The sequence below is a fragment of the Protopterus annectens genome, chromosome 7.part0 (genome assembly GCF_019279795.1).
Source record: "Protopterus annectens isolate FY-2018-M chromosome 7.part0, PAN1.0, whole genome shotgun sequence".
Taxonomy (NCBI): Eukaryota; Metazoa; Chordata; order Ceratodontiformes; family Protopteridae; genus Protopterus; species Protopterus annectens.
Window position 1 is genome coordinate 1,971,220,219 of NC_056739.1, and position 27,154 is coordinate 1,971,247,372.

The window sequence follows — 27,154 nt, forward strand, 5'->3', positions numbered from 1 at the left end:
TCCTCCAGCAGCATGCATTAGTAATGTCACATACCAGGTTAATGTCCTTACTGCGAGTAATCCATGTACCATTCCACTTACAGACATGCAGCATTTCCAGTACAGCAGGGTGAGACATTGCCCTGTATGCAAGACAGGGATCACTTCTGAGTAGTCTATATGACACAAGCTACAATGACAGGTATTTCAGACGATCCCCATAGGATAGATACTGGGGACTCGAAGTTCCCCTTTGTGGAACCTTTGTGTTGTGTGCAGTTGCCACAGGTTCTTGGAAAGGCACATGACAAAGTGGCCATTGCACTCAAATATTGGCATACTGAGGGAAACGTGCACTGAGGTTATAACTACATCATTATTGGGTGACATTGCCCTTAGTAATGACTTGAGCATGATATACTTACCGTCTTACAATAGAGGAGACATGCTACAGGTGCTTGCATAAAACATTGGCGTATAGCTCGGCATAGTTGCCTGTCCCATCTGAGGGGGGAGGTACAGTCAAGCTATTTATACTATCCCATAGGAGGTTATAATTTGCTTTGTTGAAGTTTATTACTGTGTTTACTGCAGGGGGGGCAGGGTTCAGGTGTGAGCCTTACTTTTAAGGAGACAGATTTGTGGTCAGATCTCACCAGGGAGGACCTCACAGGGGAGGTACTACAGTGGTCACCCATATTGGTAAGCACCTGATGCCGTACATCGGCTCCCCTTTTGGGGATGTCATTCCACTGGTTCAGGGCATTTTAGTTAAGGATGTGGACTAAACTTTGGACAAGTGAGTTTGAGCATGAGTAACCAACATAGTTGGTGTTCAGTGAAAGTCACTCCACACCATGGTGTTGTGATGTATCTTGATAGACACAAGTAGATTCAAATAATCACAACAGGTGTCTTGATTCATGGAGTTGCTCCTTTAGCTGGCAATGGCTTGATTAGGTACCCTACCAGCAGTGAATAGCATCTGTAGTATCTCCAGGGAATCGCACCGTTTAACCAATCTGGATGTGTATCTATCTTTAATGAATATGGATACACCACCTGCATTACCTGGCACACTTTCAGTTTAAGGTCTGACCATGTGGAAAGATGTGTAACCTGGTATGTATGGCTGTGGTGCTATCCACAACCTTGAACCAGGTGTGTGTGACTGCACAAATGTCTGCATCTTCTGAGGTGGGGACACCTTCTAGTGAGTAGTGTTCAGTGTTGGCATTCATAGTGTGTAGCACTATGACCGTGATGTTTGAAATGGCGTTTCCTCATTGGAAAGTCTTCCCTTGAGACACTGCCTGTAAGATGCACTGTGGGGATGTCAGCAGCCTTGGCCAGTACACAAACTCCCAGAGGTGACAGATGAACATCATCTCTGCCAAAGCATCAAGGTCTGTTGAGCAAGTCATCCATGGCTGACATGTGCTAGATCCCCTTATAATGATAGCACATGATAAGCCAATTATTGACTTCATTTTCCATGTGTATTGAGCCATCATCCTAGGTGAAGGTGAAATGCAGCTGCAGGCTATGAGCATACCCGCTGGAGACACAGAGTCTGTAAGCCATTATAACATTACATGATGTTGACAGACCTGCATCCATATGTGGTATGGAGTAGCCTGGCACCTCACATACAGCTAAATTTGACCTTTCCCATATGTAGCCTACTGACACGGACATCAGTGTCTCCCGTGGTGTAATCAGTTATGAGTAATAGGTTTGAGTTTATGTTTTGCCTAAGGTGTTTGACCGTTGAGACAGTGGTGCATGCACTATTATGTGTACTATGCTCTGCAGAGGTGTGATTATGCATAGTGAGCTTGCAGTTGGATTTTTGAGGTGTCTGTCATTTGTGTATGTGTCTGGTAAGGAGCTCCACATATGCAGGTATGTGTGATGTGCGTGGTTAGGTGTGCATGTTGGCAGACTGCTCATTGTCATATGAACTGACAGGTGTGTGAGACAGTATGAAATCAAGATTTGTAATATAGTCACATCTCTCAAACGTTGTGTTTGTGTGTCATAGGAGTAAGTAGGGGTGGTGACACTTTCCACATCTCGTCAGCGGTCATTGATAATGCCATTTGCAATAGAGTCTTGCTTGTGTGTACGTCACAGCAGGCCATCATTAGGCAGTGGCCTGACAGATGCTGAAATCTAACATGTTATTGTGTTTATGTAGTTCTCTTAAGGTAACACAGCATCTGACTGCATGCCATAACATAGCTGAGTGAGTACAGTGCTTTGCCAGGTATGTGGCCCTTGAATTAACCATAATCCTGTTATTAGGCATGGTCATAATAACATATCTACAAATATGACAGTGTACAACTCCAGCAAAGTTAGGGTCATGTTGCTACACCCCTGGGCTTGGCAGCCTCAAACGCACTGTCTGTAGGCACTCCTTGCAGTGAACATGTGGATATCCATGCATGCACAGAGAACTTGTTCAACTCTGCAGTCATTACTTTAGCCTTGCTAATCGACACTGCCTGTCTAGCAACCAGACAGCAAACTGGATGTTGTGTGACATGATGTGGGAACACAGCCATGTGCTCAGGTTACATAAATGTACAGTATGACGTACCTAGGACATGTATGAGGTACACTCACTTTGGCCAAAGGTGGCCACTCCTCTACAGTAGGCCTCAAATCCATGTCAAACAGATGTACGCCATGAAGCTGCCGAAGGCCAGGATACATGAACTGCTGTGAAATTGTCACCAACAGGGATCACTGCTACTGTGGTGCTTGTTCAAGCAACCTTGGACGTCTATGTCACAGGACATTGAACATTACATTGTGACTCTGTAGCTGTGCTCCAACTCACCATCTTGTCAGTACTGTAGTGAAATCCTAACAACCCTGGAATACAAGACATGATACATGCCAAACACAAATGACTGTTTGGGTTGCTAATCAAGGCATCTACCTGGAAAAGAGTATATCAAGCCTACAGAGCCTTACATGACATGAGGCAACTATGTGGATGAACAAACAAGCTGTGGCCTGCTCCTCATGTTAAGCTTGGTACTTACGTTTTGCTTCTGGTGAGCAACTAAGTATAGGAGCATTGTATCCCAGGAGAGAGTGGTTGTGGTGAGATCAGCAGCAGTAATAGTAGCCAGGCAGCAGCATTTTAGAGGACTCCCCTCTTGTCAGCATTCCTCAGAAGGTAATTGTGTCATTTCAGTACACACTGCTTGAGTAGTGTCCAGCTGCAGAATAACTGTGTAAACACTCCCTCCTTACCTTTACAGGGTGTACGTATGACTTTCTCCTCCATTGTTTGCCTGTGCTCTGTACAAACGCACACATCTTGGATGACTATCGTATTGGAAACTATGCCGGAGTTAACTCTAGTACTTAGTTGCACATGGGACAACTAGCATGCAGTGACAAGCACTGTCCCCAGATGTTTCAGTAGTCTTATATTTAAAGCCATGAAAAGCCTTATGGAAATGATCAATAACAATGTAGTACACCTGCAGACACTGGCCCAAACCCAGTTTGTTTTCTTCAAGGTCAGATCAGTGGACCTCACTGAGTGTTAAACTATGCAATGGAGGAGGGGAATATGACTCACTCGACCTACTATGGCCTGAGAAGGCATTTGACAAGATTTGGCCATCAGGCATTGTTGAAATACAGGTTATTTTTCAAACTATTATGTCAGCTGGTGGATAGCCAAGTGTCTGACAGTCTTTATCTGGGAAGATAGCATTGGGTAGTCCACCACTACAATGAGGCCAGTCACCAGTGGACATTCCTCACAAATTATTTCTGGGACTACCCCTCCTTGCCATTCCCTTCTCTGCAGTCACTGTAACCTCAAAATGAGTACATTTGCAAATGATTGCAAATTAGGAGCTGTCACTGAATCCCACAGAGAACTAACAGTTATCCAGGAATGGCTGACACACACACACACAGTTGTTGTTAGAGCCGTTGACAAATACTAAGTGCCAAGGAATGCACAATACTATTCTTTTAGAAGTCATCCCCCCCCTGGAAAATATTGTATTGTCCACACACCTCCAACAGTTAACCCATTAGTCAGGGCCTTATGGACACAGAGAGTGGTCTAGCTTTGACTTTCACTGGTAGGTAAGATGTTGGCAGTCATTCAGTGTTGCACAACCTGTAGAAAAAGATATGGCATGCAAATCCCAGAATGTCATTGTTGCACTGTATTTGGCACTCATCACACCTGTCACTGAGTGCAATGCCACCTTTGGTATGTAACTACACTGGCATAGCTGACAGCTGTAACAGCCAAAGAGGTTCCACAGTAAACCAATACACAGTGTACATAGCATGCCCTTTGCAGACCATGTCAAGGCCATAAATGTATATTTTGTCTTCTATGTGCTTTGGAGGGGAGGTGTATGGCTGCCATACAGGGAGGTGTCAGATCCCACTGTGTACCTTCTGCAAGAAAGGACTAGCATGAGAATTACCTGTTCTACACAGCTACACCTTGACTGTGGTATAAATAGGACATGCTGGAGAGACAGGTATGTAACCCAGACAATACACTTTGTATGTAACAGGCTCCCCATCCATATGAGGCACACTTCCGCTGTAACGCACATCATGTGCAAGTTACACAATGAGATGTGGAACAAGACAACCATAAGTGGTTTAGGACAAATGTCTGTAATGGACACAGGGAAATTGTACATGGTTCATCTTGTATGCCACAGCTTGTAGATGTGTCACCTCCTAAAACTCTGCTTACACTTGTCAAGGGTACCAGCCCTTGTCAGAGATTAGGGATGCATGACTAGGCTGAAAGCAGCCATTGTTCTTTTTAGTCTGTTATAAACATATGAACCTATGGAGCCATGCAGTTATACTGCTTTACCTTTCTGAAGACATTTTTCTTCTTTGCTGACATTCCATCCTGTACTGTGGCATTTATGGGTTTATTGTAGTTGTGTACGCATAGGTGTGTCCTACACAGGCCTGAAATTAAAACATAAACAGTTCTATGAGACACTTTCATTGTGTAAGTATACAGCCATTACATAATCGTCCAGTGTAATGTACACAAAATAATGTTGTTTACTCATTACAAATAGCAGCATACAATATCTGTCAGTGATCAGTACAAGTGGCATGTCAAACACAACAGTGGATGAAACAAATACATAGTAATTTAGTCACTCTATACATCAGACACATAGCTTCATTTCCCTGCATCGATGACAGGGATGTGGCACAGGTATCATCACTTGCACAGGGAGTTGTGTAGGGGTGTAGGAGGCCTAGGCTGACCCAATAGGTTGGCAAGTATGTATGTAAGTCAGTAAGAAAGGAGGCGAGATGGACCATGGAAATGTGCTGTGTGTGTCTGTAGGTGACCTAATTGTGACAGTGCTGTGTGAGTGTCTGCGTGAACAGTCAAGCTTGGTGCTAGCCCTATGTGTCTGTATGTTGGACAGCTTTGAACCGTACATGGTAGTGCTGACAGTTCACCATCTCTGCCCCAAAACATGGGAACTGGCTCTGCCATGAATTGCACTGGCACCTCCATGCCCAAGGTCAGAAGCGGGGCTAATACCTGAGGGTGGCTGCTGTCTGCTGGGACCATGTCCTCCACGGGAATGCCCAAGACCACAAGCCTATGGCCTGCCACATCTTGGTGTGGACAGCACACTCCCCTCTGGAGCACTGGATGTACTTCCACTACAGGAGTGTGATTGTGCATGGCCACATTGACTCTCAGCAGATGTAGTTGCTGACCTACGTCCATGAGTCTGATACTCAACACCAAAAAGACGTTTTATCACAGACAATGTGCGTTGCAAGACAGATATTCTGAGATCTGTTGCAGACCAACGTCTTTCCACTGCATCTGTCAACTGATCCAGGGTATCAGCAACTCGGTGGAGGCAGTCACAGATGTCAGACTGTGCTGCATCCATAACCCTGAGCATTCATCTGGAGTTCCTTTTGGAATGTGCCTGTGCCTCCATAATGGCTCTAAACATACACCAAGTGACACGTGAGGAGACACCTGCAACAGGTGGTGGAATAACAGCAGGCCATCTACAAGCACCCCTATCAGTCCACCTGTGTGGTATCTCACCATCCCTTTGGTCATGGCCAGTATCAACACTCATTGCAGCCATAGTAGCCACACTTATCCGTTCAATTTCCCCATCCGCTGACTGTCCAATATCTGTGGCCTCAGGGGACTGGTTATGCATAGACATACTTTTTGTGTATGGTGATAATGAGGGCAGAAGCCGAATGTAAACCTCTGTGACAGATTCAGCCCCTGCAACCCCCACCTTTTTCTCACTTTGACCACCATCATCATCAGAGTCTGAAGAGACACTGACATCAGGTTGTGAAGGGGAGAGAAGCCAGCCCCCTGGTCACCTGTTATAAAAAGGGAAAAGCAGTACATTAATACTTGCACTACTGTGCTCTGCAGTGCTGTCTTGCAATATATGTTAAGCTGCATACAATGCTGTCAGTACTACAGACTTGTTTAATCCGCAACCTCATATACTAGGACATGAGGACATCATTTTCTAAAAATATGTAGTTATTTGTAAATAAAAAGCTCTTCAATTAAGGATCTTGTGAGCAACAGTGATGTACACTTTTGACATTTGGCAAAATTCTGCACACTTGACACACATGACCATCTGTAATGTCCTGAAAATACTGTCAAATTTATCAGTGTGCTCTCACACCTACAAGGTATAGGTATGACTCTAAACTGTGTTCTGTTGGAAAATATCTGTGCAGTTGGCAATCATGCAGACAGTACATCAATCCAGCCAGCAGGCCTGGAATGACACTTTAGCAAATACATTGCACTAAATCTACATCTCTAAAAACAGTGGAGGAGGAGCACAGCCACATCCGATACCTGATGGTTCTGTGAAAATTTGAGGGAGAGGTAATGTACACAGCACCACATGTTGCACTGTAACAGGCTAATACGTCCAAATATCTCAATTTACAGTAGCTACTATGTTAATTGGTATGTTGGTCACAATCTGAGCATGCGATTCAAACTGCAGCTATCCTCTTCCCTCCCCCCAAAAAAATACCTAACACCCACATAAAACTGTGAACACTCTGACACACTGAATGCTACAGTATTCTAATGCTGATGCAACTAAGCATACCTGGATGCTCCTCTTGCTTGGAAATGGTGGCACCCACATCCACAGCATACCATTTGATGGATGCATGAGAGCTGTCCTGTGTTCCTAGGTTTACCAGAAATTCCTCAGTGGCTGACAGTGGTTGTTCCACCTCAGGCCCTCCACCAGTGACACCACAATCCCTGGCCATGTCTGCTGCTCTTCTGCATGTGGCATTGATCATATCAGTGGCACGGTGTCGCAGCTGCTCATATGTCCTGCTCTGGTGACCGATAGCATTTACTTCATGAACCAGGTCAGCCCACAGTGCTGCCTGTTCTTCCCTGTTTGGCCTCCCCCAGGACAGAAGGAGTTGATGGTATTGACGCAGGGCCTCCAGGATGGTGTCATTTTCAGCATCTGTAACAGGGCCCCAGCATCAGGGATACATATTTCCTGAAAGACAACAAAATGGGAACACAAGTCAGGATCACATATATGGGAGTACAGTTTGTAGAAGATACAGCAATATTAGTTGTCTACCAGTATTCACTGCTTGATTACACATCTCATATTCAACACTATGCAGACATAGTATGGGTGTGAATGCAACTAGGATAGTGCCAATAGGTAGGTATTCCTGTTTGTGCCATGACAGGTACTGATGTATGATCACGCACCTAACATGGGAGTCCATTAAAGTGTGGCCCCTGGGTGTAAAACCCACTTATAATACATAAAAACAACAGTGCCAAACAAATAGCAGTGTAGTATTACAACCACTATCAAGGATAATTTCCAGGAGACCAGTGTACCTAATTAAAAAAAACATTCTACCCTTACAGTACTCCAGTTTCTCTGTAGGTGTAACACATCTGGAGATCAATGACATGTCATCATTACAGCTCTAAGAAAAGCTTAATGATTTAATCATCTTTACCCTTAAGTATATCAAAACGTGCATCATGTTGGAAACAAAATGGTTACATACCTGATGGAGTAAAATACTTCTCTGTTGAAAGGTACATATGTATAAATGTTGTGCCAACAAGTTCATCCTGTGAAGTAACTCTCATACACAGTGGTTCCCCTAATTAGCTGTTTGCCTTTTTAACATGGTTCTTATTAGCAAGTGTTTACCTCTGAACCAGTCTGTGCTTCTGAAGTGATAATTGCAGCCAACTCAGCTGATTTGTAGTATAATCAGCCAATCCCATGCAACCACTGAGCAAGTTGTAAGGCCTCAATGTAGATTACAACCCTTTTCTCATATGTTGTGTTGAAAATTACTGGGGTACAGATACCACCACATGGCGGAGAGAATGTAGAAGCTACTTTTTACATACAAATTTGTGTGCTACAGGTTGAAGCTGAAGGTGATGCTGCAAGCAATAGGCATAGGCAGAGAGGATGAAGACTTTGCAGGACAGCAAGCTTTAAGAGTAAGTGTGGGACCTGTGGCAGCCTTGTTGTAGAGGCAGAGCCTAATTCAGGGTACTCATTCCACTGGGAATTAAGGTATGTATTTCAGGTAAGTATGTCGGCCAGCAGTATCAGTAACACAATACGAGGCAACATGCTTGGTGTAACCTAGAAAAATGTAGGGGTTACATTAACCGGGTCTATACTATTTCATGTTATGTTGTCCTATCTCGCCTACATTCTTACCCGTGGGATTGGAGCCGAATATCGGCTCCGACTCAGCAGATTTTACTAGCTCGTAGTCTCTCATTGGCTGGGCTAAGTGGGTATCCCATGGTGCACTGCTCCATATCCCCAGATCTCATTTGCCGCTCATGTAGCTAGGACGTGGTCTCGCTTGGCTGTGGCTAAGTACCTTCTTTTCTTGATTTAAGAGAAGTTTGATTCAGTGAAAAGCTATTTTCATAGCTATTGTTTAAATCTGTCTAATTTTGTCTGGTGTGTTAGGCTTGGTTATTGTGAGTTTTTGTGTGGTATCCCTCTTACTGTTCCCTGGGCTAGGCCTGTTTCAGTTAGAGGGCCCAGTTCTCCTCTGTTTCCTTCTGTGTTTACCCGAAACCGTTTAAATTAGAGGTTTTGGCTACTCTCTCCTTGTGTTCCATTGTTTGAAATTGTGCTAGAGTTTGTGTGCAGTTTGATTGCTGCTTTGGTGTTGGTTACCTCAGTGTCATTCCCGCCTTTATAGAGTGAATGCCTTTTCTTGTACTGACTTGGTTTTTGTATTGTGGGTGCAGCAGTTAAAATGTCTAAGGATACAAAGGAGCATAAACCTTCGGGATTTAAAAAGTGCTCAAAATGTGGGTACAAAATGTCCATAACCGATGGACATTCCATTTGTGTCTACTGCTTAGGAGCCATCCATCTGCAGGAATCCTGCAGCTTTTGTCATGCGTTCAGCCCTAGAGTTCTCCAAGAGAGAAAGAATAAGCTAATCTTAAAGGGACTATTGAAACCCTCTTTTGAAGAGGCTATGGATTCGGCTTCCAGTGGCAAGTCTAAATCTGGCAAGTCAAAAAAGAGATCTCCGGCTCCGTCAGCTTCATAGGAGCCTCCGAACTGCATTGACCTCCTCGGCTCCACTGTCCTCGGGGCTGCAGGAGGGATCGGTATCTATGGAACCGGCGTCGGCTCCAATTGTATTGGAACCTCCTAGGAGCCGATCACCTAGTCTCAAATATACTTCTCCTGAGAGGAGATCGCATTCTCCATCCCTGTACTCCAAATCCTCCAGGACCCTTTCAGATGTGGATGTGGATAGGGTGATTCAGAAGCTCCTCCAGTCACCGGTTTTGGCAAAATTGTTTTCGGCTCTGACCCAGTCGGCTCCGGAGCCCATCCCGACACCTTCTTTGATCATTCCTCCTCCGAGCACATCTCTGTCTTCGGAGCCGGAGTGTTCCGCGCCACGTGATGTTTCTAGGCCGGTTCCGATGCCCCATTCGGCTCCATCGGTACTGACCCCGTCGGCTCCGTCATCGGGGTTCGGGACTCGGGACTCTTCGGTCGGGCCCGAGGGGGACATCTCGGCACTTATTTCGGTTCCGAGTCTCCCTCTTGGTGCTTCGGCTCGGGGAACTCCAATTCCTGTCATGGCCTCAGAGACTGTTCGCTCCTCGGACTCGGGGGGGGGGGCTGGCCTTCGAGGCTATGCAGACAGCGCTGGCCAGGTCGTCAGCTACATTAGGCGGGTCGGTCACTCTGTCCCCCACCACTCCGGTGAGAGCTTCTGTTCACCAACCATCCATGGACAGCAGAGCACCAGAGCCTAGGGATACCCCCACGAGTAGTCCCCAAATTTCTGAGGGTCCCTCAGAGTTGGTGCCTGAGGAGCCCCAGAAAGAAAACATGCAAGAGGAAGCACATAGACTTCCAAGATGAGTCCCTCACCTCTGATACTGACCTCGAGGAATCGGAGGGGTCCCCCGAGTCATCCTCTAATGTTTCCTTCTCTGATATCCTGGAGATACTGAAACAAAGAGGAGACTGGCCTTCCAAAGCCCCTTCCGAGGAGGAGTCAGTATTCCTTAAGGCTTTCGGTGCTCAACCCTCCGCCTCCTGGGTGTCTCCACCCTTCGACGAACTCCTTGACCTGATTTGTCGAAGAGTGTGGGAGAACTCTGATTCTGTGGAGCCCGTGCCCAGGCATCACAACAAGTTTCTTTCCGCCCCCAGGGCAAAGAGTTTATGTCTAAAGGAGTTCCTGTAGATGCCATGGTGGTGGCGGCAGCCACCCAGAAGGAAGTAGCAGAGTCTTCTTCATCCGTCCATCCTCCTAACAAGGAGTCTAGGACCATGGACCGGTACGGGAAGCGTACCCTCTCGTCAGCGACCTTTATGTTACGGTCGCTGAATTACTTGTCTCACTTCACTCGGCTCCAGAGAGATCTCCTCAAAGAGTTAGGAGATACTCTTGCAGGTAACGTTCCTGAGGCGGTGGCTCAGTCGGTTAACGCCCAGGTTTCTACCCTCAACTCCATTGTCAAGTCATCCATGCAGCTCATTTCGTATGCAGCCGAGGGAGCGAGTAGGGCAGCAAGCTCAGGGGTCGCCCTTAGGAGGCAAGCCTGGCTGCGCCTGTGTCACTTTGCAGAGGCCTTCAAGTCTTCCTTCACTGATGCCCCTTTTGATGGTTCCTCCTTGTTTGGGACCAAAGTGAACAACACCCTCGCCAGGTGCGAGCAAGAGGGAAAGACCCTGTCTGCCGTAGGGGTCCGTTTTTCCCTTCCTTCTAGGCCTTATCCCAATGCCCAGCGGGGGGGGGGTGTGGTTCAAGAAATCACAGAGGAGTTTTCCTGCCGCACAAGGTGAACCCCCCCCTCCAGAGGCAGTGGAGGGGGGGTTATTCAGGGAAATGTCGCCCCAGAGCCAGAGGGGGCCCCCACAATTCGGGAGACCGTGACTCCTTCCACTGTTCTCCATACTGTCATTCCTGAGGGTGTGCCCGACTGTGCTTATCCGGAGCCAGTCGGGGGTTGAATTTCCATATATCCGGAAGCCTGGGAAAGAATTACCCAGGACCGATGGTTATTACGAATAATTTCCGGAGGTTACCTCATTCCATTCTCGTCAGTACCCCCGCCAATCAGAAAAATCCCGGACGTACCACCCAGTCAAAGGGATCAAGCAGCCTCAGAGATCTCGCAGCTGCTAGAAAAAGGAGCTATCCAGCGTGTCCCCTCAGACCAAATCGGATTAGGGACTTACTCAAGATTCTTTTTGGTGCCGAAAAGAACAAGGGACCTGAGACCCATACTAGATCTCAGCCAACTTAACAATCACGTACACAAGTCCAAGTTCCATATGGTCACACTACAATCGATTCTCCCATTGTTGGGAGAGGAGGTATGGATGTGCTCCATCGACCTCAAGGATGCTTACTACCATGTGAAAATGGACAGAGCATCCAGGAGTTCCAGTTTCATGCCCTGCCCTTTGGTCTCACCACAGCCCCCAGGGTGTTCACCAAATGTATGGCGGTGTTGACAGCTCACTTGAGACGTCGGGGATTCCAGGTGTTTCCGTACCTGGACGACTGGCTCCTTACCGCCCCCACCAGGCATCAACTTGTTCAAACCAGGGACGCTACCATCAGTCTGTGTCACCAGTTGGGCATAACAATAAATTGGGAAAAATCTGCCTTATTGCCCTCACAGCGTGTCACCTTTATAGGAGCAGAATTAGACACCATTCGAAGGCGAGCATTTTTACCACAAGAAAGGATCACAGTATTACAACAGATACACATGCTGATGCCCCTGAGACAAGCAAAGGCAAGATTGGTTCTCCAACTCCTAGGGACCACGGCAGCAACTATCATGTTGGTCCCTCTAGCGAGATTACACATGAGACTTCTTCAGTGGCTCCTCTTTGTTCAATGGTCTCTCCAAAGACTCCCACTATCTCATCCCATCTTACTCACGGACAGATGCAAGCAGGACCTCAGTTGGTTGCTGTGCACCAACAATTTGAACGGGGGAAAGCCCTTCGTTCCACCAGTCCCAATTGCCACGGTGACCACGGACGCCTCCCAGATTGGGGGGGGGGTATTATCTTGGCAGGACAGTCCAAGGCACATGGCAAGAACACGAGATACATTTGCATATAAACGTCCTGGAGATGAGAGCAGTGCTTCTTGCGTTGCAGGCACTTCAGAGGGTTCTTCCTCTAGGGACGATTGCGATACACTCAGAAAGTAGTGTGGTATCTCAACAAGCAAGGGGGAACCCGGATTTACCCTCTGTACAGAGAGGCTATGCGAGTGTGACATTGGGCAATAGCTTCCCAACGGTTTCTGGTGGCAGTGCACATTCCGGGGAAGTCCAGCGTGATAGCGGACAGGCTAAGCAGAGCTATCCTGATGCCTTACGAGTGGTCCCTGAATCGCCTGGTTGCAGAGCGAATCTTCAGCAGATGGGGTCAGCCTGGCTGCGACCTTTTTGCCAGCCCTCTCAATGCGAAATGCAGCAACTACTTCACGCTGATCCCCCCACAGGGAGAATCACCCAGGGACGCTCTGGTTCACGATTGGCCCTCCGGTCTGCTTTATGCTTTCCCTCTGTTTCCCCTGCTGTCAAGGGTGATTCAGAAAGCGCAATCCTTGGGAAGCAGAATGATTCTGATTGCTCCACACTGGCCTCATTAAGTCTGGTCCCTCTTTCTTCAACCATACATTGTGGACACTCCGTGGATTCTGGACCCTCAACCAGATTTACTGACACACATGTCGGGACAGTACCACCCCTCCCTGATGACCCTCCAGTTGACAGCCTGGCTACTCCACTTCCACCATTAGTCACACTTCATAATTTTTCACCGGAAGTGGTCCATATATTATCGTCCTCATAAACCATACACTAGAAAGATTTATTCTAGTAAATGGAAAAGGTTCTCTATCTGGGCACATACCAGAGGCATTGATCTTTACACAGCTCCAATAGATTCAGTTCTGGAGTTCTTGTCTATGCTTTTCCATCAGGGGTCCGCATCAGCCAGCATCAAAGTTCAACTGGCGGCGATATCTAATTTCCACTTAGCGAATGAACCTAGTCTCATGGCACATAGACTATGCAAAGCATTCCTCAAAGGTACTCTGTTACTTCGTCCCCCGGTGTCTGAACCTATCATGCCCTGGGATCTCAGTTTTGTTCTACAAGCCCTTACTTTACCACCATTTGAGCCTGCAGCTACCTGCGAATTGAAATTCTTGACATGGAAAACAGCATTCTTAACAGCAGTCACTTCAGCGAGGCGGGTTTCGGAAATTCAAGCCCTCTCCATCAAACCCCCATATTTAATCTTCCATAAAGATAGGGTCTCTCTTAGACCAAACCTCTCGTTCCTTCCTAAAGTGGCTTCTGTGTCTCACATGAATCAGTCCATTGAGCTGCCTGTTTTCTTCCCCCACTTTTCTAACAAGGCAGAATTTAGATTCCACCAAATTGGATGTACATAGACAGTTACACTTCTATCTTCACCGGACAAAAGATATCCAGAAATCTGACCAACTCTTTGTCTCCTTTTTGGAAAACCGGTATCCAAGGTCACACTGTCTAGATGGATAACCAGTTGTATCTCTTTCATCTATCAAGCAGGAGGTAAAAATCTGCCATTTCCAGTCAAGGCACATTCTACTCGGGCTGTTTCTACATCCACAGCCTATCAAGCTAGATTGTCAATGGATGATATATGTGCTGCAGCTACTTGGGCTTCTCCTCACTCTTTTTTTTCTCATTACAAATTGGATATGGTCTCCAGGGGCAGGTCTTCCTTTGGCTCCACAGTTCTCAGGAGTATTTTCCTATGAGCCACCCAGGATGTAGGTGCTAGGGACGCTGTCCCACGGGTAAGAATGTAGACGAGATAGGACTACATAACATCAAGAAATTATGTACTCACCATAACGTTCGATGTATGTAGTCCATCTCACCTCACATTCTTACTTACTCTCCCACCTTCCCCCTTCCTGGAGGATTTGGATGTTAGGTTGTCATCTACAGAGTCCCCTTGCTTAGCTTATTCTTTATATGGATGTGATGTGTGTATGGAGTACAAATGATTTTCACAGCAAACTAGATCTGGGGATATGGAGCAGTGCACCATGGGATACCCACTTAGCCCAGCCAATGAGAGACTTCGAGCTAGTAAAATCGGCAGAGTTGGCGCCGATATTCGGCTCCGAACCCACGGGTAAGAATGTGAGGTGAGATGGACTATATACATTGAACGTTATGGTGAGTACATAACTTCTTGATCGACAACTTAGATTGTCGAATGCTTAATGATCAACACCTAAGCGTCAAAGTTTCAAAATTGCAAATGGCCAAATATGCAAATTCTTTCTTTGGGAAAGAATTTGCTAGGCCATCTGGAAATAAAATTAACTTTTCAACCTAAATATAGTGGGGGGGGGTTGCCCCCCCCCCACACCCCTCAACTGGGGGGCTGTGCCCCCTACACCCCCCCTTAACTAAATATACCAACTCTGAGATTGCTCTACATTGGGGAAAGGTCAAATCCTCGATATCGGCCAAGCAAATTATTTCCCAAGGAAAGAATTCGGGTATATGGCCATTCGCAATTTTGAAACTTCGATGCTTAGGTGTCGATTATTGAGCATTCGACAACCTAAGCTGTCAAAGAAATAATATAGACCCAATTAACCATGGTGTCATGCAGTAGGACAACTGCCAAGTCACTTGTTATGTCATGGAAGTCCCCTATTAAGTGTGTGCTGGCAATCCTTGCGTCTAGCTTAACCTCCATATATGTATGTTACTTGCGGGACTGGTTGTGTGCGATATCACCAGCAAATCATTGTGGGGTACAGTCTGATATTACTGGGCCACAATTTCAGTACACACTTCAGCATCCTCTGGGAATTCAGGCTAATGCACGACCTGACATTCTTTGCACTTTCTAGTGTTGTACTAGGACTAGTTAAGAGTGGTCCTATCTGTAGGCCTATGACCTCTATTATTTAGATGCAGACATTTCAACTGTACTGCTTTGTGTGGATAAGTAGGTGATGAGACAAACATACATATCACAATGTGTAATGTTGATGTCTACATACATGTATTTTCATTGCTAGACCCAGCTGTGATTAAACCCAGGACCATGTGTACCAAAAAGTAATGTTCTCAATGCATTTTACAGACTGAGCTACAGAGTCACTGTTGTAGCAGCTGTATTTTTATGTGTTGTAGTTATCATTATGCAGTTATTTGCTGTTAAATACTGCACTTACATCTGTTATTATGTGTATGCCTTTAGAGTAATGTATCTGTATACCAGAGTCCCAGTTAAAATCCTATTTTCCATTAATGTTTTAGCAAATGTGTTCTTACATGTTGTACATACAGTTGCAGCATTACCTGCTATTAGATACCTCACTTATGTCTAAACTTATGTGTGTGGCTTTATAGTGACGTATTTCTCTACTAGAGTGCCATTTACAGTACTATTTTTCTGTTAATCTATTAGCTGATTTGTGCAATGTAGGCGATGCACAGCATCGCTTCAACATTCTTAAGACAGAGACTTGAGCATTACTCTGTTTTGATTTAAGTAGCTGTGTGGCTTGATGGGTTGATCCACTGTTCTGCAGCTGTAATGGTCCTGAGTTCGAAACACGGGCCAGGTGTACTTTTTGAATGTGATTAATATTGTTTCAAAACCATATATCAATGTAGCACTATTTAGCATAGCTAAATAATGCAGCAGGAAAAAAATCTTTAAAGAAAAGAAAACTGGGGAGATAGGACAGTGGTGAAATGGGGTGCAAGCAGGGGGAAAAACATAGTGAAAGGCAGGTAGGGATGTGCAGGACAGTTGTAAGACAGAACCATAGCTATCTATTTCTTGAACAGCAACAATTGTGCACTTTCACATATTTTTAGCTGAATTTGGAGTGTTACCCCCAGAGAGTGGTGAAACAACATAATGTCCAGTGGACATGTGTGCCAAATGGGGAGCTTTGTATAGGACAAAAATATTTTGGGGACAGGTGCCCTTTTTCTTTTTAAGGTGAGAGTGGACTGTTGAGGAAAGGACATAGGTACACGTGGGGAAGGTGAGGAAGCTTTTGCAGACAGACAAGACAGCAGACAGGGTTGGTGTGTGACACAAGGGGATGTGAACACCTTATATGGGGAGGGTGTTGTGGAATCCCAGTCCCATGAGCGTCACACATGGTAGCAGTGCGACTCAAGTCCTCACCCATGGGACTGTCAGCACTACTCCTTCACAGCCCTGTGTTATCAGTAGTGGACGCTGGGCGAGGCGGTCCTACCGGGATGGACAGCATGCTCTCCATCCAGCATAGGCATGGATGACAGTTCAGTACAGCAACCCACTCACCATACCTGGCAATTCTTCACAGGTGATGAGACAAACACATCACAGTTTATAATGTTGATGTCCACATACATGTAGTTTCATTGTTAGACACAGCTGTAATTGAACCCTGTAATCAACCCTTCCACCTCCACTCCCAGAGGGGGGCCCAGCCAAAGTCTGTGGGGCAGAAATACCTAATGCCACAGGTAGTGCAGGGGCAGCAGAGGGGGCACTACCAGACTGCAGCTCAGATGTGCTGGGTCCAGGTGCCACTGCCGGGGGAGCCAAGGTAGGTGGATCACCAGGAACTGGCCTACCTTGTCATGTTGTAGTAAATTAATTATAAATTTAAGGTAAAAGAAATAACCAAGCAAATGTTAGTATTAACATAATGGAAGATAATATTGATTAATCAAACAACATATAAAGGAATATTATGAGGAACACAACAAATAACATTAAGGAAAGTATGTTAACAGCAAACCAGTGTGAAATAATGCATAAGGCCAACATAACAGTTAGTTACAAATATATTAATACCAAATCATAATAATAAATAACATTAATAAATTAAAGAAGATAAGGGGTGGGGAGAGAGAGAAAAGCCTACCATTAGTAACTTTGCAGGTAGTATTAGTAAACAGACTACTAATACATACTTCTACAGATGTGAATTTCAATTGTGAGTACAGTGACTGCATTTCTTATATAGACAATGTTGCATGTACATACCTTTCAACCTGTTAGCATGGGACAGTATGGACCCAAGCACTATCAAATACTGGTACACAGGCACAGCTACTCAGTAACCTTACCCATATACCGTGTTCATTGCCTGGGTGGAATATACAGCATTATGTCTGACAAAATGAGCACAACACAGGCGTGAACCTTACTGTGGTAATGCAGTACATATATTTCAGACAGGTTTTGCTGCATTCTTTATTCATTTACATTTCACAGTTGACTGGTGTCAGATTAGAACACACATGCAGTGAATACAGGAATAGCAAACACGGTTTATTTGAACACATTACATATCAAAGCACCATCACCTTTTAGATTTTATTGATTAATGTTGCTTCACGTCTGGCATGTAGACCATGGATAGCTGTGTAAGACGTCTAATAAATAACTCACAGACCCTGTCCATTAATTAAGTGCAAACTGCAGCATATTTCAGGCAATGAGCAAACTAGAACAGTGACTTAACATTGGTAGACCACAACATTAACTGATGTTTGGAAGCTATACTACACAGTACTGCACGGTTACCTAATTTGACTTTCTTTACCATTTCAGGTAGGCAGTGACACATAACTAAGCATGTTATGTGTCACTGTCTGCCTGAAATGGTAAAGGTAGGCAGTGACACATAACTAAGCATGTTACATGTCCCAGGTATGTCATACCTGACTGTTGAGACTGTTAACTCTGTAACTAATTTCTTATAAGATTATGTTATTCATTACGTTATTACTTTAATGTTTCCCTACTTTCCACACTCTTGTCTTATCCTGGTCAGGCACCTTGCATGGGACTGGACATTCTGAGCCCTCTCGTCTGCAGCTGTTGAAAGAGAAGCAAACCATTATGCATACCAGCTTTCAACAGATTCAGCTTGTATATTTCAGAAGTACTGGCAAACATACTTGCATATCTATGGGATCTGCCCTGCCCAATCTTCTTGGACCCAGGTGTCCCTGATTCTCTTCTTCCTCCACTTCAGGTCATTGTAGTGGTGAAGACACTGCTCAACAGTGTGGGGGATGCCAGTAGCACTGTTAAGTTCCTTAGCTAACTGATCCCAGGCCTCAGACTTACACTCTGAACCCTGGTAGTCACCCTGTAGCAGCTGGAGTTCATAGCTCTTCACCAGGAGTCCAACAAACACTTTGGACTTTTGCACACCCCACCTCTGCGCCCAAAAGTGCTCTCCCTCTCCAACACCACCAGGCATATCGACAGCCAAGTGAAGACTCCAATGAATGGTGTGAAATTCCCACCTATTGGCCTTTATGTAAGCTGCATTCCCTCACTGCATGTCATACTGTAACATTCAAAAAATCGCCACATTGCTTAACTTCTCGCAGTATCACACAAACTCTCACAAGCCATGTTTAAGCATAGCTTAGCAACGCGTAAACATTGTCAACCGTTGACCATGTTTAAGCAGTGCTTAGCATTGTGCAGCTTTTCTAAATATAACAATTTTTTAAATTTTACATTAAACTGATGTTTCAGTCACCCGACACATTTTCACAGCAATAAATGTAAAACATATGACTGGTCAAGACTCAAACCCGGGGCCTACTACACTGTAGGTGATGACTTAACCTATCTAGCTACTTGGATAGTACAGGGAAGCAATGTAGCTTCACATATACTACTAAGATGCTTGTTAGTATTGAGCAGCCTGTGCAGGTTTGCACATTGCTAAGCACATCCCAACTACAATTAAATACATCCTCTTTCTATTTTTAGATATCTGATGGCGGTGCTAAGCACTGAGCTGCTCTGCTCAAACAGGAAGAGACAAAAAAGTAATAATACACTTGATTACATCTGGTTTCTATGTTTAGATGTATAGCAGATGTCAGGTGTATATGTCTAAGCACAGCTCGGCATCGCTAAGCACCACACCATACTGTGCAGAGACAAAAAAAAACAATACAATTAATTACATCCAGTTTCTATTTTTAGATATATACCAGATGTCAGGTGTATATGTATAAGCGCAGCTCGGCATTGCTAAGCACTGAGCTGCACCACGCAAACAATGCATAAAAATAAAAAAGAAATAAAATACTGTCCTGTGCTTATTACCTGTCCAGATGTTTTCTGGACAGTCCACAAGTATGGACAGCCTCCACAGTGCTGCTTGCATAGATTCTATATTCATATTACTGTACTGTCCCTTGGCAGCTCACCATAATTAATATGTATGGCACACTGCTGGTGAGGAACCATGGCCATGTACATGGATACATTCTGTGTAGGCTATGCATGGAGCCTACATGGATTTTATTGAATCCTCCTGATTATCAACCCACTTTTTTCCATATACACTCCTGCTAACCGGCACCTTTATCCATCCTTTCACACACATGTAAATTATAACACACATATATATGTATGTATACACTTATCAACACATACATGCATGCATGCATACATACATACATACACATAAATCCATACCAGTACAACAAAAGCACTTTACTTATAGCTACTACTTTGGACTGCTATCCTTCCCATCGGTACACATTTTTTTGTCTCCTTCTTCAACTCTGTACTACGCACGTCTTCACCTTCCAACAATCTAATACCATACAGCTTTCTGCACACAACCTAACTACTGTCTGCTGCCTTAACTATCTATATAATACCCTGCAAATGTCACCTCACCCTTTATTACACCTCTTTCTTTCCATTTCTGATAACACTCCTTTTATTAATATACCACACAGCCATCGTCGTACCAAACCTCCACCTTTTTCTACACGCTGTCTAAATTCTCACTATCTCAGCTTGCAATGAGAGTAAGCCAATTGTTACTGTTTTGTACACTCACAACACTAGCTTACTTCACTAACTACCATAATATTCCCTCATCATATCCCAAATTCATCACACATGCACAAACATTACATCACAAAACCCTGTTTCTCTGCATGTCTGTCTCTCCTTCTCTTTATTAATGCACATGCTCAAATCTGTTCTGTTGTAGGTATATTAAAGTTAAGAATAGCACTTTTTCAGCAGTACTGAAGGTCATATGCAAATGGCTCTATACCTCTGCTCATCTCACCTCCATCTTGAAACTTAGTGGAGATATTCACCCTCACCCCGGACCCACACATCAGCTGCCCAACATGGCCAGCCCATTACTTTGCAATCCTCCCAGCACAATTTTCCCATCAGATAATGGAATCTAACCTCATTCATTTTATCATTAACCTCAGAAGTATCTTCAACAAAATTCATGATATCTATGCATGTCTGGATTTTTACTATGCAGGCATTCTGATCGCCACTAACATACTTAGAATGGACAGTAAACTGAAATAGCAGATGGTATTGCTGTTATTTATAAAACCAACTTAGAAATAACTCCAGCCCTTCTAAATGTCCCCAAATTTAATAATGCTGAACTTCTGACAGCATACCTTAAATTCAACCAAAAGAAATCTATATGTATCTCTGCAGTTTACATCACACCAAGCAACAACATTATCACAGACAAAAATATCCTACACTGGATAACTGACAGCATCCCCCAGGAAACCTTCAACTTAGGTGACAATATAGGCTTGCAATCCATAAACAGCAGCAGTGCCAAGGACTCTATTCACCTATTCAGCTTTAACCAACTAATAAGCTCCACCACCGAAATCAACAAAAGTAGTAATAGACAGTCCATGCTGGATTGGATATTGACAACCTCCAAAATATAAAATCCTCAGTTTGCTTACCAGATACTATAAGTGACCACTCCCAATTTATGTATTCAGACAACAGCATAGTTCACCCAAACAAATATTTTATAAACAAGTATGCAATTTAACCAAATTTGACAGACACATTTATCACAGCCCTGTCCCACTATAACTGAAGTATATTAAGAGTAATGCCCCTAGATGAAGTAGTTACTCACTTCAATTAGACCTTCCTAAAAATACTAAATGATTTAGCACTAGTTAGGACAAGAAGGGTAAAAACTAATACAGCAGCCTGGCTGACAAAAGACACCAAGCAACTCATGTTGCAAAGAGATAAAGCATATGAAGAATGGTATAAGAATAAAACCCAACATGCCTACCAAAATTTTAGATATTTCAGAAACTGTACCAAGATCCTTGTTAAATTTGATAAGAAATAATACTGCAGTAATCTCCAACAAATGCACCAAAACAACCCCACTTTTTTTGGTCTTCAGTAAATAAGCTATTACACCCTGGCCATACCACTACACCCTGTCCTTCTACTTCAGAGTCCATTGCACTCAATTCAACACTGGTTTTATCCAGTCATTTCTATCACTAATCAATGACCACCTCACTTCATCCCGCCAACTTCCATCTATTGTCGAAAACAACACACTGTCTTTTAGTTTTCAGCCTGTCCCAACATCAACCATAAAACATTACTAGCCAAATTAACAGAAGCAACCTCAGCTTCCAATAACCTTCCCACTGAGTTCCTTGTCTCCATTCTGATCAAATGGTCAGTAACTGAAAATCATGTCCCATCCAGCTGGAAAAAAAATCCATTATACCCCTTCACAAAGGAGTAACTTTAACAGAGTTAACAGACTATAGACCTATTGCTGTCCTGTCACCCCTTTGTGAAATCCTTGAAAAATGTATTCACTGTCAGGTTATAAAACATATAACCAAATACAACCTCTACTCTTAACAACTAGCATGATTTCAGGCCCAACCACAGTACTACTACTACTGCTGCCCACCTCAACTTCACCAACATACTAAACCAATACAGAAATGAGGGCAGCCTTGTTTCTACACTTTTCCTTGACCTTTCCAAAATGTATGACAGTGTCCCATGAAAAATTCCTTTCTGAATTTGCAGCTGTAGGTCTCACTTACCACACACTCTTGGTTTCACAGTTATTTATGCAGTCATGAGCAGGCAACTAAATGAGAACAGAATCTTTCAGCATTTCAACCAATCTCTGTTGGTGTTCCCAAAGTGTCAGTACTTGGCCCAGTTCTGTATATTTTCATAAATAAACTTCAAATTGCTACAACAATTGGCACTCGTACAATACACCGACAATTCAACCCGTATCTATTGTGCCCATCCATAACAAAATTGCAGGAAATCACTCAAAAATATTTCACTGACATTGAAATATGGCTTAGAAATTCTAACTTGCTGCTTAATGCCAAAAACATACTTAATTCTATTTACTCCAAAGTAACAGAATGGATTCAGGAAAAAGCTGAAGAGTAAAACAAAATTTAAGAAAGACAAAAAGAAAGTAAAGTAGATGATGTGGGGAAGATACGATGAGAGGAATTGGGTGGCACTTGGAGATATAGGTGGGGAACAGACAGTCGGGTTGTGTGCTTTTGGACGCCTTTTACATAGACCTTCATTTCACTTAAGTCTGACTGTGTATGAACAGTACAGTTTTGTACCTACCATAAATGTAGATGTCCGAACAGGATAAGGGCTGCCTGACGACAGGACAACCCATTTGTAAGGACTGCAGATGCATCCTTGAAGGACATCTTAGAAAAAACAAGTCTAAGTACTTACTGTGTCTAGGCACAATTCTATATAGAACTGCTACACAATATGTTTGAGAAAATGTTTAGCATAATAATAATTTGTGATGCAGTGAAGATTATTACAGTTAGGAATTCAAGAAACAAGTTGATACAGAAGATTATTACTTGTTGTGTCATAATAACCTAATATTATAAAATATGGTTATGGACAACTGAGTTTCTGTCTGCCATATATCTGGGGACATGCTGACATTTTTCCCCCCACAGTCGCATATTGTTTTCTGTGTTGAGTCTTTGTGCTGCTATGAAATCAAGAGAGTGTATCATTCATTTCTGATTTTTTTGTACATATTTTAAGGTTAAAATTTGAATACAGAGAATTATACACGAGTTTCTAATCATAATAAAATTATGTTTAAAAGCTTCCAATGTGAGTGAATGAATCAAAATGTTCCACTCCCTGAAATGCAACCTGCTGAAAATAACCCCCTGGAAACAGTTTTCAGTGATTTTTGCAAGGAGAAAGCTCCCGTTCCCACCACTGCCCACTCTGGAGTGGTGGCTATGTCCACTACAACCCCTAATTCCCCCGGCAATGCCATTCGGTGGAAATTCCAGTACTGATGGGGAATCAAGTCTTGGGGATTTGAGCCACAAACAATCTACTTTCATAAAGTAGTAGTATTACCTGTTTAGGAAATGGAAGAAAAAAAATCTACTTCATGAGTAGAGTGTAGCGAAGCTTTTGCAGTGAATCTTGATGTCTTTTTCAGGAATGAATAGGAACTTGGCTACAATTGGAGTGGTCTGATCATAATTCTTTGCAGTGCTTGCAGCTTTACCTGCTCTGTGTACTACCACTTAGCGAGTGAGAAAGAGAAAATACGAAAGAGATTTAAGTGTTTCACAACTTTGAAAACTGCAACACTCACTACTGCCAGATATGCTTTTGTAGTAGATGGAAATGTGGCTGGTACAGTGTTTTATAAGAGAGAAAAAATAAAGGAAACTGTATAAACAGTGTTTTACAACTTTGAATGCTGAAGCAGACTTAGCCCTATCTCACAATGACCAAACTCAGTTTGATCCTGTGACAGCTTTAAAACTGTATTGCATTTCATGCTCTCACACACACACTCACACACACACACACACACACACACACACACACACACACACACACACACACACACACACACACACACACACACAAGGCATTACAAAACTCTGCAGTATTTTTATAGTGTTGAAGGCTGTTTTAACTTCTCATGATGTCCTGTAGTATCCTGTTTATACTGTTATGTGAGACAACAGCTTAACAGCCTTAAAAGGTGAATAACAAAACTGTCTTTTTCCAAATTTGGAGTGTAATAGTGGCACTCTGTACATGTATTATTCATGGATTATTGCCCAAGTCTGAGATACAAAAAAATCTCCACAGATTATTTCAGTAACAATATATAGTTTTCTGAACCTCTCCAGTTGTAAACATACTGTTGCTTGAGTATGTGTTTTTGAAGCAATTCTTATTTTTGCTTTCTTTTTGTATTTCAGGAGAATGGCCATTGGCTACGTTGCTTACTGCTGCTCTGCACAGTGTTTGAAGTCATTCCAATTGCTATGACGACAAGAACTTGTATAAACAGAAAGTTGAATGGGACTTATTTCAGTAGAGACGTACCCCTACTACAGTAAAGCTCAAGCTGACCAGAATTTTTTTGCATTTCCATACTCTGCTTCAGATATGTTTTTCTTCATCATGGACATTGCATTTCTTCTAAGAATATTTAAAAGGACTGTAGCATTTGCAGGCCTTAAGGTTTTTATAGTACAGGCAGCTGGTGATTACAGTAGTTCTAGGGTAATCCCATGTGATTTGGAACAGTTCTGTAGTTTTTACCATGCTAGTCAACTCATCAAGTAAGGAGTAATAATTATCAAGTGTATACATGAGAGAAAATTGGGTATCTTCAGCAAATGGGTGTGCGTACGTATGTGTGTGTGTGTATATATATATATATATATATATATATATATATATATATATATATATATATTTGTGTGTCTGTGTGTGTGTATATATATATATATATATATATATGTGTGTGTGTGTGTGTATCAATAAAATGTTCAGGAAGCTGAAACAATAATTACAGAAGACTACAGAAAAATGGAAAATTTCAATGTGAAAGGCAACTTTCTTCTTCCAGAAGAATGTCTCTTCATCACAGCCGCTTTTGTGAAAGTATTTCGCTGTATTGAAAGTGACTGATTTTTTGAAATTTTATCCTTGCAGTATTTTCTTTTCATTAGAACACCAAAGCAAAAATGTCCAGTAGATAGTTAAAAAAAATTGATTTTACTCAATTTATATGAATTAGAAGCTACAGATTTGGAAAGCTCTGGAGTGACTTCACAACCTTGCTGATAGAGAATTCATATATTTCAAAATTGTTTTGCTTCACTCTGATTTTTTAATTTTAACTGTTATTTGTTGTCATGGCCATTGTGTAATTTCTTCATTTGACTCATTGTTTTTGTTCAGCTTGCCTAACAAAATTTGCTACTTAAGTGTCCTATTTTCCAGGACTTAAAAAGAATGTTGAAAATAACCTTTTAATTGTTCTTTCCTAACAGAAAAGGTGGAAACTTTTAAAGTGGAAAGCATCACAAAGTACTGCAACTTGTTTGCTGGTTTCATTTCCCAAGCTATTCTAAGCTGCAGAGGCAGTGTCATTTTCCATTGCTCTAATAATAAAATATCTTTATCATCCAAACTATAGTTTGACAAGTGAATTATTTTCTTCTCTTTGTAATCTTATAAACCATTTGAAAGGCTTCTGCAGTGATCTACATTTAGTTAATGTTTGTGTTATTCCACAGATGTGTTCTGCTGCTAGCTACAAATTCCTTCCTAAACTGCAGTTACTTAAGCAATAACCCATGCCTGGGTGTGGGTAATGCTGGATTTACCCACGGTTGGTGTGGTTTGGTCACGAGGGTGAAGCCTGAGTGGCCAAACAAAGGCAACCTGGGTAAATCCAGCATTACCCACACCCAGAAGTGGGTTATTGCTATTATACAATGACATTATTTAAGAAAAGAAATACTTTTCTTAAATAATGGCATTGAACAATGCCTCCTTGCTGCCCTTCTGCAGCTGTCCAGTATTCTGCGGCAGTTCTGATGTACTGTGCATGCGTATGGTTATCAGAACTGTGTGTGGAAGCAACAGAGAAAGGAAGAACTCCGTTGCTTTTAAAAATGTGTCTCGCTATGTTAAAAGAGTTTAACATAGCGAGACAGCTTTAAAAAAAGCAACGGAGAAAGGAAGATCTCCGTTGCTTTTTTTTTAAGATATCTCGCTATGTTAAACTCATTTAACATAGTGAGATAACAGCAACGGAGTTCTTCCGTTCTCTGTTGCTGCCCAAAAAAAAAAAAAAAAGACATATTAATGGAAAAATTCCGGGCGACCGGACATTTTTCCAGTAGTATAAGTCTGATTTACAACGTGCACACTGACCAATCAGCGTGCACGTTTTGGAATATTGATGGGCGGGTCGTATAATAAGAACGTTTTCAGAGCATTGCATTTTCTTGTTAAACAATAAAGTTAATGTGTTGTTTTGTGAGAAGCGAGAAATAAGGTTATTACATTATCTAAGATTGTTTTCCAGTTTCTAACACCATTTCCGTAACTGCAGTTAAGTTACCAAATCATATTTACAGATGCATGTGCAGGTTTTCTTTCTGCTTCTGAATCATATTATCATATTTTTCTGTTCTCGCAAATCAAGGTGATGCAGTCCCTCTGAGTCGTCTAATAAAATATGCTTTTCCATTATAAAAAGAATATGCCAGCCTACTCACATTAGTGGTTGCAGATTTAAGCAACATATCCTGTTAGGTGTGGTTAATGTACAGTTTACCCATAGTTGGAGTGTTCTTCCAGCAGCCATGGATAAACCT

At 43.0% G+C, this 27,154-nt stretch overlaps 1 protein-coding gene across 4 annotated transcripts in view; it reads left to right on the forward strand.

Annotated features, from left to right (window-relative positions):
• LRRC28 (leucine rich repeat containing 28) overlaps positions 1-25,959 on the forward strand; it is a 1,318,547-nt gene extending 1,292,588 nt beyond the window's left edge. For all 4 annotated transcript variants that reach the window (XM_044078388.1, XM_044078386.1, XM_044078389.1 and 1 more), the window contains one exon: positions 24,737-25,959. In XM_044078388.1, the coding sequence (XP_043934323.1) occupies positions 24,737-24,786 (50 nt within the window). In that variant the 3' untranslated portion in view covers positions 24,787-25,959. The remainder of the gene's footprint in view (positions 1-24,736) is intronic.
• The last annotated feature ends 1,195 nt before the right edge of the window (positions 25,960-27,154 follow it).